The sequence below is a fragment of the Typopeltis vanoorti genome, chromosome 19 (genome assembly GCF_054136105.1).
Source record: "Typopeltis vanoorti isolate ZY-2024b chromosome 19, IOZ_Tvanoo_1.0, whole genome shotgun sequence".
Classification (NCBI taxonomy): Eukaryota; Metazoa; Arthropoda; class Arachnida; order Uropygi; family Thelyphonidae; genus Typopeltis; species Typopeltis vanoorti.
Window position 1 is genome coordinate 60367411 of NC_143567.1, and position 14001 is coordinate 60381411.

Genomic DNA, 14001 nt, shown 5'->3' on the forward strand with positions numbered 1-14001 from the left:
GGCAAGCATTGTAGTTTAAGTGTTGAAGAGGCCACTCAGAACCAGTATCAAGAATTGAGTTGACAACAGTGATATTAGGGATTTGCTAAAAGGAAGTCATGTCTTAGTAATCTACTTACTTATTACAATAAGTAATTTGTTTCATAAGTAACTGTTTCAGTAATTTACTTGCATTTTATGATAAGGTGACGAGTGTGTTAGATAAGGGAGAATCATATACAGTGATATTCTTAAACTTTGTAAAAGCATTTGATAGATTATCACATGATAAGTTGGTGTACAAGCTGCAGAAGATGGGAATAGACAGTATATTGGTTAGATGGATCAGAGGTTGGCTCTCTGAGTGATACCAGCAGGTTGTGTATGATGGAGCAGTCTCAAAAAAGAAGGATAACCAGTGGTTATCCGTGCCCAAAGGTTCTGTTCTTGGACCTCTGCTGTTTAACTTCTTTGTAAATGATATATCATGTGGACTGACTGGGGGTCTTCAGTTATTTGCTGATGATGCAAAGTTGGGAAGAATTATAAGTGCCTTCAGGAAGATTTGAATAGACTTTTTACTTGGACAAAAGAGTAGGGGGGGGGGGTTGTAGTTTTAATATCAATAAGTTCAAGGTGTTGCACTTTGGAGTGCAGAAATATAAGGCTGTGTACTATATCAATGGTGCTGTACTGCAGGAAGTGGATGAGATTAGAGATTTGGGAGTGATGGTTGAGAGTAGACTGACATTTAGAGGGCATATTGCTAGGGTTGCAAAGGTTGCACATTGTAGTGCTGCTATGATAAGAAGTACTTTAACATGCAAGGATAAGGAAGTGGTTGTGCCACTGTATAAGGCAGTGGTCAGACCACACTTGGACTATTGTGCTCAGATCTGGTCACATGGTTTTCAATGTGATGTGGAGAGAGGGTCCAGAGGTGAGTGACTAAGACAACATTGGGAATTTGGAATGCTGGCTATGAAGAGAGGTTGAAGAGATGTGGATTGCAGAGTTTGGTGGATAGGAGGAAGAGAGGTGATATGGTAGAGATGTTTCAGTTAGTCAGAGGATTTCATCAGATTAATCCAGAGGGGATTATAAAAAGAGTAGAAGGTGAGAAGGGGAAGAACCAGGGGTCATTCCTGGAAGTTATGTAAAAATGTGGCGAAGAAGGGTATGAGGAGAAGATTTTTTACATGGAGAATTGTCGGTGAATGGAATGCATTACCAGAATGTGTTGTTAATGCAAGGAGTGTTAAGGACTTTAAGATCTATATGATAAATATGTTGTCAGTCGAATGAACCTCCCACAATGAGTCTGTCGATTCCATGGAGGATGTAATAATAATAAGGTGACAGCTGCATTGGATGAGGCAGATAGATACAGTGGTATATTTAGATTTTGCTAAGGCTTTTGATAGATTACCACATGATAATCATGTTTGAATATCAACTCTAGTTGATATTCAAACTAGAGTGGATGGGGTTGGATGTTAGACTACCACTGAATTGGAGACTAGCTGCCTGATAGGTATATAGAGGTATAAAATAGGTATGGTATTTGTATACAGAGGCTAATGACTTCACATCAATTGCTTTTAGTATCCCATAATGCAAAGGGCTACTACCCAGACCAGTTTGACCTTTACTGAGGTATGTTAAAGTGTGGGGATACCTCTACAAAAACTGTGGGTGATCTACAAGATCACTCTAAATCTCACTGAGTGATCCTAAAGGATTACTATTAAACTCATTACTCTTGACCTGAATTGACTCACTCTAGAACAGGGAAAACTCAGCAGTGGCTCCACCCAGTGACAGGGTGCAGCAGAACCTCCCTACTCCCCTGGAAGCAAGGTACTATCAGTGGGAGCTAGACCCAGAAGAGATACCAAGATTTTTGTTTTTGGCTAGATGGGTGAAGCAAGAATGCTTTTCATATTCCCATTATCTGTAGAAGAAGACGTATTGATGGGGTAATATAGGGCTATAAGCTCTGATCATAGCAGGAGGGTAACAGCAATAGCTGAGCCTCGATTAAAACTTCATTGGCTACAGCATTGTCATCCGTTACCCTCCTTGGGTACCCATTTTAGTCGCCTCATATGACATGCATGGGCCACAGTGGGGCTATTCTTATCCTGGTCACAACACAAGGTGGATACCAAGATTGAAGTAATGCAGAAATCATATATTTCACATATATAAGTAGTCAAAAGACATCCCACCTTATTATTAAAATACTCTTGATTAGATATAGATGTTGAAAGATTTTTCATTTGGTTATACTATAAATTAAAGATGCCAAGAAATTATCACACCACTCCAATATTATATAGAAGCCCTTCCCATAATGGGTAACATTATGCGTGTCTGTAAAGATGTGTGTTTTGCATTACAGAATACAAAGGCAACTGATGTGAAGTCATTAGCCTCTATATACAAGAAGCCCAGTCATGAAGATATTTCACATGTAAACATTGTTTGCTTACACTTGGATAAAGGATTAACCACCCAACCAGCCAGATGGATCAAATATATCAAAAATATACATTTTGTATCCATATCAATTTTTCCATAATATTCAACAGTTATATTGATTATAATGGACACTTCATATCCATGTAATTATGGATATGAAGTGTCCTCATAACAACCGTCCAAGCAGTACGGTAGTTACGAGGGTTGTTTGAAAAGTTTCGTAAATTTCCAATAGACGACACAATTCATTCATTCATACCAGTGTCGGCATGTATCATCTTTTTCATGATCCAATTTTGGCCATGTGCAATGCATAGTTCTCGTTTGGCAAACATTTAAAATGACCGTGTTCGCATTTTTCATAAAAATGTAGAAAAACGAGTTTCGTGCAGTGACAAAACACTTTTATTTGAAGAAGTGGATGGCCGTGCAGATCAAAGTCGAGTTAGATGCAGTTCATGGGGACTCTGCACCAGCATTAAAGACTACTTATTTTTGGATAAATGAGTTTAAATGTGGTCGTAAGTCCATCGAAGATGAAGCGCGCTTTGGATACCTGACTGAGGTCACTATCAAGGAAATGATTGACAAAATCCATGGTATCATTATAGAAGACCGCCGAGTGAATGTGCGTGAGATTGCTGAGATTGTAGGCATCTCAACTGAACAAGTGTATAATATCCTGCATGAAAAATTGCACATTAAAAAGCTGTGTGAGTGATAAGTGCTGCGATTGTTGACTGTTGATGAAAAACGCATGTGAAAAGACATTTCAATGCAGTCTTTGACGATGTTTAATCACAATTCGCAGGATTTTTTGCATTGATTTGTGACTGTAGACGAAACTTTGATCCACCACTACACCTGAGTCCAAGCAGCAGTCAAAACAGTGGACAATGAAAGAGCACTGAAAAAGCGAAGACCATTTTTTCAGGGAAGGTGATGGCTGTTTTTTGGAATTCCCAAGGAATTATCATGATAGACTATTTGGAAAAGGGTAAGACAATAGCAGGAGTCTATTATGCGACATTATTGGACTATTTAAAAGAAGAAGAACTGTAGAAAAAACGGCCATGATTGGCACACAGAAAAAAATGCTCTTTCATCAAGACAATGCACTGTCCCACACATTGTCCATTGAAATGGAAAATTGTACGAAATGAGGTTCTAATTGGTTCCATATCCACTGCATTCTCTGGATTTCAGCATGTCTGACTTCTTCTTGTTCCCAAACTTAAAAATTTGGCTCAGTGGGAAAAACGTTTCTTCGAACAAGGATGTCATCAAGGCTGTCAATGACTATTTTGCACAATTTGACAAATCCTACTTTTTAGATGGGGTGAAAAAATTGGAAACTCGCTGGACCAAATGTGTACACCTGAATGGATACTATGTTGAAAAATAAAGGTGATTTTTTCCAAAAAATCCTTGTAAACCAAGAATATGATCTCTTTAAAGAAATGGTTCATGTTTTATTTGTTATTATTATTATTATTATTTTCCTGACCTCCATGGAGTTACAAGATTCATCATGGGAGGTCAACACTAGTCAACACAAAGTCTATCACACACCACTCCTTAAAATCGTCTACAATCTGCATATTCACCATACTCTCAGGCAATGCATTCCATTCCTATCACTCTCCATGCAAAAAACTTACTTCTTATCCTTTTACTCACTACCTTCTTTTGCAACTTCTAGAGGTGGCCCCTTGTCCTTGCTCCTTTCCCTCATTCTACCATATGAAAAATCGCCTTAGTGTTAATACGATAATAATCCTTCAACAGCTTAAATGTCTTGATCATATCCCCACACTTTGCCTTCTATCCACCAAACTCTGCAGTCCGCATGCTCTTAGTCTATCCTCATAATCAACATTGTACAGTTCTAATACGAGGGTGGTCTGAAAAGTTCTCGGCCTCAACCATGGATTGCAACACTATAAGCAAGAGATTTTTTTTTTTTCTAAGTTGGTACCTCTCTCATAACCATCCATGTGAAATTGCAAGTCATTCTATCAAGTAGTTTGTTTTATACAGTTGTCTGAAGCAAAAGTGTTATCAATATCCCTTTAAATGGAATAAAATTGAGTATCGTGCAGTTATAAAATTCTTTATAAAAGGTTTAACACAAAAAGAAATTCATTCGAAGTTCACAAAAGTTTATGGGCACTCTTCTCCTTCATTTTCAACAATTAAGAAATGGTCTGCCAAGTTTAAATGTGGTGTACCAGCCTTGAAGTTCATCCACATGAAGGACGTTCAAAAGGAACAACACCAGAAATCATTGATCAAGTGAACAATATGGTATTGGATGACTGGCGAGTTAAAGTGCATATACTTGCTGAGAGTATAGGCATTTCAAAAGAACGTGTAGGATATATTTTGCATGAAGAATCATATGAAAAGCTTTGCGCAACATGGGTGCTGCGCTTGCTCACAGCAGATCAAAAATGCACTCGCATGAAAATCTCTGAACAGTGCTTGAAGCATTTTAACAAGAATAAAACTGATTTTGTGCATCGATTTATTACTATGGATGAGACTTGGATTCACCAGTACACACGAGAATCCAAACAGCATTCAAAACAGTGGACAGAAGCCGGTTGTTTCAGCCCCAAAGAAGACAAATTTGGTTCAATCAGTAGGAAAGGTCATGGCATCTGTGTTTTGGGATGCTAAAGACATTTTGTTTATTAATTATCTTGTAAATGGTAAAACAATAACCGATGAATATTATTCCGATCTTTTATCAGACTAGACTAAAAAATTCGTGAGAAAAGGCCCGGTTTTCAGAAGAAAAAAATCATCATTTTGGCAAAAAATCAAGTGTTTTGGCAATGGGAAAATTAAGGGATCTGCACTATGAATTATTGCTACATCCACCCTATTCTCCAGATTTGGCTCCCTCTGACTTCTATCTCTTCCCAAAACTAAAACTACTCCTCGCTGGTCAGCGTTTTTCTTCGAATCAAGAGGTGATTGCAGCAGTAGAGGGGTATTTTGCAGATCTTACTGAGAACCACTACAGGGATATGATAATGGCACTGGAACATCACTGGAATAAATGTATAGTCTTAAGGGAGATTATGTTCAAAAATAAAAATAATTTTGAAATTATAAATTCGCTTTTTCACTGTTAGGCCGAGAACTTTTCATACCGCCCTCATATCATTTTTGTTATCTGTCTCTTTTATTATCTGTCAGACTAGATCTGACCACAGAAATCCAGATGTGGTCTGATCAAAGCTTTATACAATGAGACAGCACAGTTTTATCTCTTGTGGTCAATGTTCTCAATATTGCTGCAATTCTCTGAGATGTCCTGCAATATGTCCTTGGAACTTCAAATCTTTATCCACAATGCCGGCCTGGTTGGCTAAGTGGTTAGCATATCTGCTCTCCAGCCAAAAGGCTACGGTTCGAATCCTGCTGTAGGCATGGATGTTTGTGATTGTCTGTAAAAATACTAGTGGTGGTGGTCGGCAATAGGTGGCGTTGGTGTAGATAATGAAGGTAGTTACGGTTGGTGGAGTGGTGAAAACGAAGAGTTGTAGAGTAGATGTCCTCCCTCAATGAGCCTTTAGACTCCCTGGAGGTGTTACATAATAATAATAATAGTAATAATCATCCCAAGATCTCTTGCTTCCTCTACTTTATCTAGCATAACTCCACGAAGTCAGTATAAAGCATCCCATTTGTGGATTCCAAATTTTAAAATCTTACATTTCATTGCATTAAACTGACATTCCCATTAATTTCAAAAATTGACATTCATCCACAAAAAAGTCAAAATCTATGCCTGGTTTCAAAGCTCTTAAAGACTGTATTATGATTCTGTTAGGGTGTAATGTGGCTGGATATAAACTGGAAGCATTTGTGATATGGCACAATGAAAATCCACAAGCCTTCAAAAATTTTAGGAAGCACACTCTTCCAGTTCATTATCAGAGCAATAAGAAGTCGTGATGGCTAAAAAATTGTTTGAGAATGCCTTAATCAACTGTTATGCGAGTGAAATGGAAAGCTACTGTGTGAAAGAAAATGTAGAATTTAAAATTTTATTAATTCTAGATAATGCTCTAGGTCATCCACCTTACATCGGTGATCTTCATCCTAAGATCAAGGTTATGTTTCTCCCTCCAAACACTACTTCAATGATCCAACTGATGGATCAGGGAGTTCTTGCAGTGTTTAAGGCTTATTATGCCAGCCTGCTGGCCAAGTGGTTAGCGTATCCACTCTCTAGCCAAAAGGCTGCAGGTTTGAATCCCGCCAGGGGCATGGATGTTTGCGATTGTCTTTGGAAATATTAGTGGTGGTGGTCGGCAGTAGATGGCATTGGTGTAGTTGCAGTCAGTTGGTTGGATTGAGCGGCAGAGGCAGAGTTATGGAGCAGGTGTCCTCCCTCGATGAGTCTTTGGACTCCCTGGAGGTGTCTAATAATAAGAATAATAATTTGCCTAGCTTTCCAGCTTATTCTAATCCTCTTGAAGGGCCAAAACATCAGCACTATTACTAATAACCCTCCCAAGCTTCACATCATCTGCAGTCCCTGCCCTATGACAATATCACTGACATGAAGATTGAACAGTAACAGTCCCAGGATTGAACCCTGTGTGAACTCCATGTGTAGCCTTCCTATTCCCTGATACTGCTTGCTCATATACAACTCTCATATCAATACAGCATCAGCAATCCAATTCAATAATCTGATATCAAACCCATATGATGCAACCTAAAAATCAACTTGTCATGTGGCACCCTATCAAATGCCTTAAAAAAATCCAAAATAATTACAATATATACCTTACCTTCATCCATCACTCTTGTTACTCTATTGTAAAAGGTAATGAGATTACAAAAACAAGTGCACCTTTAAGAAATCCATGCTGGCCTGCATAAATAATATTACCCTCATCTTCCCAATTCTGTATATGAGTTCTTATCAATTTCTCTAAAATCTTAACAACTACAGAAGAAATACAAACAGGCCTATAGTTTGACACCTCCATTCTACTACCACCCTTACGCAATAGTACTATCTTACCCTCCTTCCACTCTCCAGGAACCTGCCCTGTTGCAAGACTTTCATTAACAGTTAAGTTAATGGACAGTCCCTTAAAATGTGGTGAAATTCTGCGTAGTCCCCTGCCTTATTGACATTTAGTGTACTGAGTATTCCCATATCTGCCAAACAAAATAATCCATCCACTATCATTTTTCTCCTACTTGCCACATTGTAAAAAAAAAAAAAAACTCCTTGGATTGCAGTGCCAGCCTTCTGTCATATTCTAATTTTCTTCTACTTACAATACTAATCACTTTCCCCTGAGCCTTATATTCCTCATGCAACTGTTCTTCACCTCTCTCTTTATATGCTTTCTATAATCGCTGTTTCTTCTGCAATTCCCCTTTTATTCCTTTTGTCATCCATTTGACTCCAAATGTGTATTCACTCAAGTTATACAATCTGTCATTGCTGTCAATAATTTTTACTTAAATATCTTCCATGCACTAGTGACCCCCCCCCTTCCTTCAAATTCTTTCATCAACTGTAGCCAGCTGGTTTCAAAGTCCGTGATAGTCGCCTCCCTTTTAATTTCACATAACTTCTTCTGTTTCGATACCTCCACCTGCCTATTCATCCTCCAAGTGTCAGCACTACATGGTCACTCTCACCAATGAGAGTAAGTATGTCATCTCAATCACAATCAGATCCTCTGATGCTATGACCAAATCCAAAACTCTTGATCCTCATGTTCCCCCCCCACCACCACCACATGCTGCCTAAAATAACTGTCCCTTAAGAAATTGAAAAGTTCAGTTTCCTTATTACTGCATGCTGTCTCCTCTTCCAGTTTATATCACTATAGTTGAAGTCTTCCATAATGATTACTCACTTTGCACTTGCCAAACTAATTTGCCTAAGCATTTCCTACTCATCACAATCTATATTCCCTGGTCTGTAGCAACATCTCACTAAATATCTTGTCTTATAAACATCTATTTCACACCATTTACTCTCAAAGCCATTAGTGTTATTTTCATTGAGATTCCCTTCCCTGAGAGCACACAATTCATCTCTTATCATGAGTAACACCCCACCACCATGTTTACCTTCTCCATCCTGCCAAAATATGCTATACCTTTGATTTCTATCCCTGTTAGAACATCTTCCTCAGTTAACAAAGTTTCACTGATACCAACAACCGTTTCAGAGAGTCACAAACTCGTTCTTATTCCTAATGCTTCTAGAATTTGTATACAGAAAAACCAACGTATTGTCAGTATTCTTACAGCTATTATTACTCCCCACATACTCCACCTAGCTCTGCAATATAGTGTACACCCTTCATTTCTCAAGCCACTATCCCCACATGAGGCCATCCTTGCAATTCCACCTGTGCAATTCTAGTTTACCTGTCCTGACACAGTCACTTGCTCAAAAAGCAACAGTCTCTCCAAATGTCTGCACCTTTCTGCATTCAAATGTAATTCTTCTGTAGCATACAGCTCTCTTCTATCCTCAAACGTTCTTCAAGCATCCACATATTCCAGACTTCTTTTCCTACACATTCTCATATCATCTGTCATCACTGCTCTTCTCCTCAACTCTGCATTATCATAGTGGGGCAACAACCTCACAATCTTTCCCTGGACACATTTCTGCTGCACTATGTCTAATATTAACCTCAAATCTTGTGCTACATGATTCATGCTACCCCTCTTAGGTCATTTGTCCCAAACATTACTATCATTTCCTCCATGCTTTCACCTCTCTTCACTGCCACTGCCACACTATTATTCCATCAGGCAAGCACTCTTCTGGCACTCTACTCTGCAAATAATCAAATCTCCATACACGACACCAAACAGATTCATTCATCCTTCTCTCACTGGCATCCCTGACTCTTACAGCTTCCAATCTCTCTCTTCTTTCTCTCCTTCCTCCTTCTCACCTCTCTATTTCTTACTTCCACACTCAAGAGAGTGTGGAAGTAAGAAGTAAGTACTTTGTCTTTCTGCAATTTCCTTTCTTCCACTATCTCTCTCATTCTCTTGCCGTCCTCTCTCCCTTTGCCCATCATGTTGGTGGGCAAGGGAGAGAGGAAGGAGAGCTATCAAATGAGCACTCATCCTTCTTGTGGCATTCTTGCTACTATCACTTTCATTTACCAATACATTACCACCCATGAAGTCTGCATTCAAATCATGCTTTGCACACACCCTCCTTCCATTTGCTTTAAATATCCATAATTCATCAACATAATCTAATGAGTACATACAGGATATCTCACATTTCACAAAACAACTAAAATCAAAATGTAACTCTTGTAAAAACAAAGATAAAGCTGCCACATTTTTCCTTCACCGGTTTCTATAATTTGTTCTAAGTTTAATGATTTTGTAAACAAACTCAAACAAACAAGCCCACACACTACAAACACTGCAAGCGCACAACTTCTACTTCAACTCTTACACATAAACATACACTTATTTACATGGATCTGAACTTAAGCCTCATAGATGTGGAAAAGGCATATGACAAGGTGCCCAGAGAAAAGATTTTCAAAACACTACAATTATATGGGATAAATGAAAAAATATACAAAACAATACGTAGTCTATGTTTAAGTTGTCAATCAGCAGTTAGAATTGAAAGAAATACTGGAAGATGGTTTGATGTCAAATCAGGAGTAAGACAAGGATGTCTCCACCTCTTATTCATCATCACTGGTTTCATAATGGTTCACATTATGAAAGAAAGTGGCATTAGGCCTGATATTAGAATTAGAGATGTCAAACTTAGCTCTTTACTATATGTAGATGATGTCGTATTTCTAAACACATCTAGAGTAAATTCTCTAACTAAACTGAATAACAGCTGTGACAAATTTGGCATGAAAATCAGAAATAAAGAAAATCAAATAGCTGAAATATTTTCAATGTTTCTGCTATTTAGGCATAGTTTTTAATGAAGATGGCAAGTTAAATCTGGAAACAGACAACTGGAATTAAATCTGGAATAAGCAAAGTTGGAATGGTGGGTAGCCAGCCGAATTAACTTATATGGAATAAGAGAGAAAATAGCCAATACACAAATGAGCAGTATACAAGACAGTATTCAAACCAGTATGGATCTGAGAGTTGGGTTAAAAATAAAGCACTTGATCAAAGACTAGAGACTACAGATATAAGGGTTCTGAGAAAAATTAGGGAAGTGAACAGATGACACCAAAGGCTGAATCATATTAAAAATGAAGATATTAGAAAGGAACTTAACACTGTTAGCATTCAAGAATATGCAAGCAGAGCTAACCTAAGGTGATATTGGCCACTTAAATAGAATGAGTGAGGAAAGGTTAGCAAAACAGGTGTTTGATGCCAAGATGACAGGAAAGAAAACACCAGAGGAAGACCAAGGTCTAGATGAATTGATTCAATCAGAAGTGCCTTCAGAGCAGGAAATGTTAGATATGACAATATGGGAGTGCTGACAAGTAACAGACTAAGATGAAGGAAAATTGTGGATAAGAGATTATTAATAATGTAAATTTAATCATGTACTGCTGTCATAGTAGCCTAAACACTCTCTTGAGGGTACATATTAGGAAACAGATGATGATGATGAATAGAGTACACCTTTGTATCTGGAATTTTATACACTCAAGAGGCAGTTATTTTCTATTTGAACAATGGCTATGAACAAACTAGGTGTAGACTTAAGGAAATGCTTCTACTACTACAGTGTTTCATAATGTTTAACATTCGACAGTAAGAACTGAATGCTGACCATAATAGACTTTTAATTGAAACTGCTAAGTATTATACCTTGTTATTTGTTCCTAGATCAAGAGTAATAGGAATGGTGAGTTCAGGAGGAACTCCTCCTATGGTTGTGTATAAAGCTAGCTTGCCAACTGGAATTCCCATTCCATTTGCGCCAAGATCACCTAAACCAAGAATCCGTTCTCCATCTGTTACTACAATAGCCTGAAATAATACATAACAAAAGTATTATTATTAAATAATTTTAATACAACCTTAATAACGTTTGAATATTTTAAATTAAAACGCTTTCTGGTATAAATCACATGAATCTATTAATTTACAAACTCTTTAAAATAATTTATGAGTTCAATTAATTAAGCAAAATGTGGAAAGCATGAAATAAGACAAATCTATGGAGCATTCAAATTAATATTCAATTTTAAGGACATGAAGCACAAACTATATATCATTTGAAAACTGCAATAAACTAAAATTTGTAACTGACCATCATTCACATGGAATCTTTCCATAATTGGAAGGAATCCTTGTGCATAAATCCTTTTGTAAATTGGGAAATAAATCATTTGATGTTGTAAAAACAGAATAAAGTAAGTATGCTATCAAGCTTAGCACTGGTTCTTTTGCACAGTTGTGAAATAATTTTATTTGCTTGGTTGGAAAGACATCGGTTCAAATACCATCTGGCATGCAGAGAACCTTTGTAGGACTTTTCAATTTAAAGTCTCATAGTGAGGTGACAGTTTTACCTGCTGGAAACTTTTCCATCACATAAATGGATGACAAATGAGTATAGTGGTGATCTATGGAGACCATTATTAACCACTGTACTAGCCTTGACATTCTTACATGCCAATAAATACATGAATATGAGATGTTTGTTGAAATTGAAATAGCATTTGGATACACCTAAACAGCCAAATGGATGAAATACATCAAGCATAAATTATTTGATGTATTTCATCCATTTGGCTGTTTAGGTGATTAAAGATGCAGTTAATGAGAGGGTTCACAAGGTCTCTTTTCTAGGCAGGAGGGAGACCAGATGATTGATGCTTTGGATAAGAAATGAATAAGCAAGAGAGAGAGAGAGGTGGTGGTTGTTGTGGGAACAATCATTTAGTTGGAGAAAATATTAGAAGGTTAGAGGAGCATGAAAGATAACAGCATGGTAGGAAATGGTGTCTGTGTGTGTGTGTGTGTGTGTGTGTGTTGCCACGGTATGACAATTAGGAGATGGTGGGTAAGAATCATGAATAGTAAGCTGGCATATCTGTGTGAAGAAAAAAAGAATGTAATTTGTTAGTGTATGGGATGCATTATATGGGAACAATGGAATTAAGCAAAAGTGATGGATACATGTGGAGTTGGTGTGAGTCAACTGGAGAAACTGTTGCTAGAAGGAAATGTAATAGTGATGTGAACAAGAGATCAGAGGAAGTAAGAGGTATGTGAAAGATGACTGAAATAAGTGATGAGACTGAAGTGTTTGTGTATGGGATATGTATGGGATGCATTATATGGGAACAATGGAATTAAGTAAAAGTGATGGATACATGCATGTGGATTTGCTGTGAGTCAACTGGAGAAACTGTTGCTAGAAGGAAATGTAATAGTGATGTGAACAAGAGATCAGAGGAAGTAAGAGGTATGTGAAAGATGACTTTGAAATAAGTGATGAGACTGAAGTGTTTGTGAATGAATAGTATAATAATGCTAGAAATAAAAGCAAAAGAAGAGAATGCAAGATGAACAAAATAATGGGGAGAGTTCGAGATTGACAAGTAGACATAACATGAAGATAGAGGATGTTGGAAGCAGTAGTGAATGTGTACAAGGATGGACAGCATATGAATGGGATGACCTACAATGTGAGGGGGGAGTAGATAAGGCTCAGGAAAAATGTGAATAAGTGATAAAATTGACTGGGCATAAGCAGATGTCTAGAAATCACAGTTGAGATTAGTGTGTTTATTTACAAATGCCAAGGGCATCAGAAATAAAGAAGACAATTGTTTTACTGATTGATTTTATTCACCGAGAAATTGTAGGAATAAAACATGGTTGGATGAGAATGACAAACTGACAACAACAGGGTCCAATGTTTTTTGTGAGGATGGGAAGAATAAGGTGGAAATACAAGGGGAGAAATAGTGGCAGTGGTTTTGAGGCAGTATGGTGTGAGTGGATATTTAGGAGAGATATTTAATTAGAGGTTGCTATAGCCAGGGAATATGAAAGGTGGTGATGAAAATGTATAGGCAACTTGGGTTAATGAACAAGGGAACAGTGATCATTACAAGTGATTTTGCTTATGGTAAATACAGATTGGAATAAAGAGATAGCATCTGGGAATAAGGAAAGTGAATTTGAGTTCTTGAGGGACAACTATCATAGGCAGTATGTAATGGAGGATACACAAGGGTTGAGTGTCTTAGATATAATCATATCAGAGAATGTCATATCAAAGAAACACATCATTTTCAAATTTTAAATTTTGCTGCCATGGGGGCCGATTCCATAACATTTTTATAATAAATTTAGTTTAATCCTTTATCCAAGTGTGTGCAAACAAAGTTTGCGCCTGAAAGTATCTTCAGGACTGGGGCAAAGTGGTACAACACCGGGCAACTCCTTGCAAAGGTGGAGCAAGCTAACAACACTCCTATCTCAGTATCTCCCATAATGCAAACCACATCTCCTTGAGGATATGTATAATGTTATGCATTAAGGGAAGGGCCACTA

General features: G+C 37.6%; 1 protein-coding gene across 2 annotated transcripts in view; it reads right to left on the reverse strand.

The window, feature by feature from the left end:
- Positions 1 to 14001, reverse strand: part of LOC150096158 (NADP-dependent malic enzyme-like) — a 272304-nt gene that overhangs the window by 156515 nt on the left and 101788 nt on the right. For both annotated transcript variants that reach the window (XM_090409458.1, XM_090409457.1), the window contains one exon: positions 11299 to 11460. In XM_090409458.1, the coding sequence (XP_090265584.1) occupies positions 11299 to 11460 (162 nt within the window). The remainder of the gene's footprint in view (positions 1 to 11298; positions 11461 to 14001) is intronic.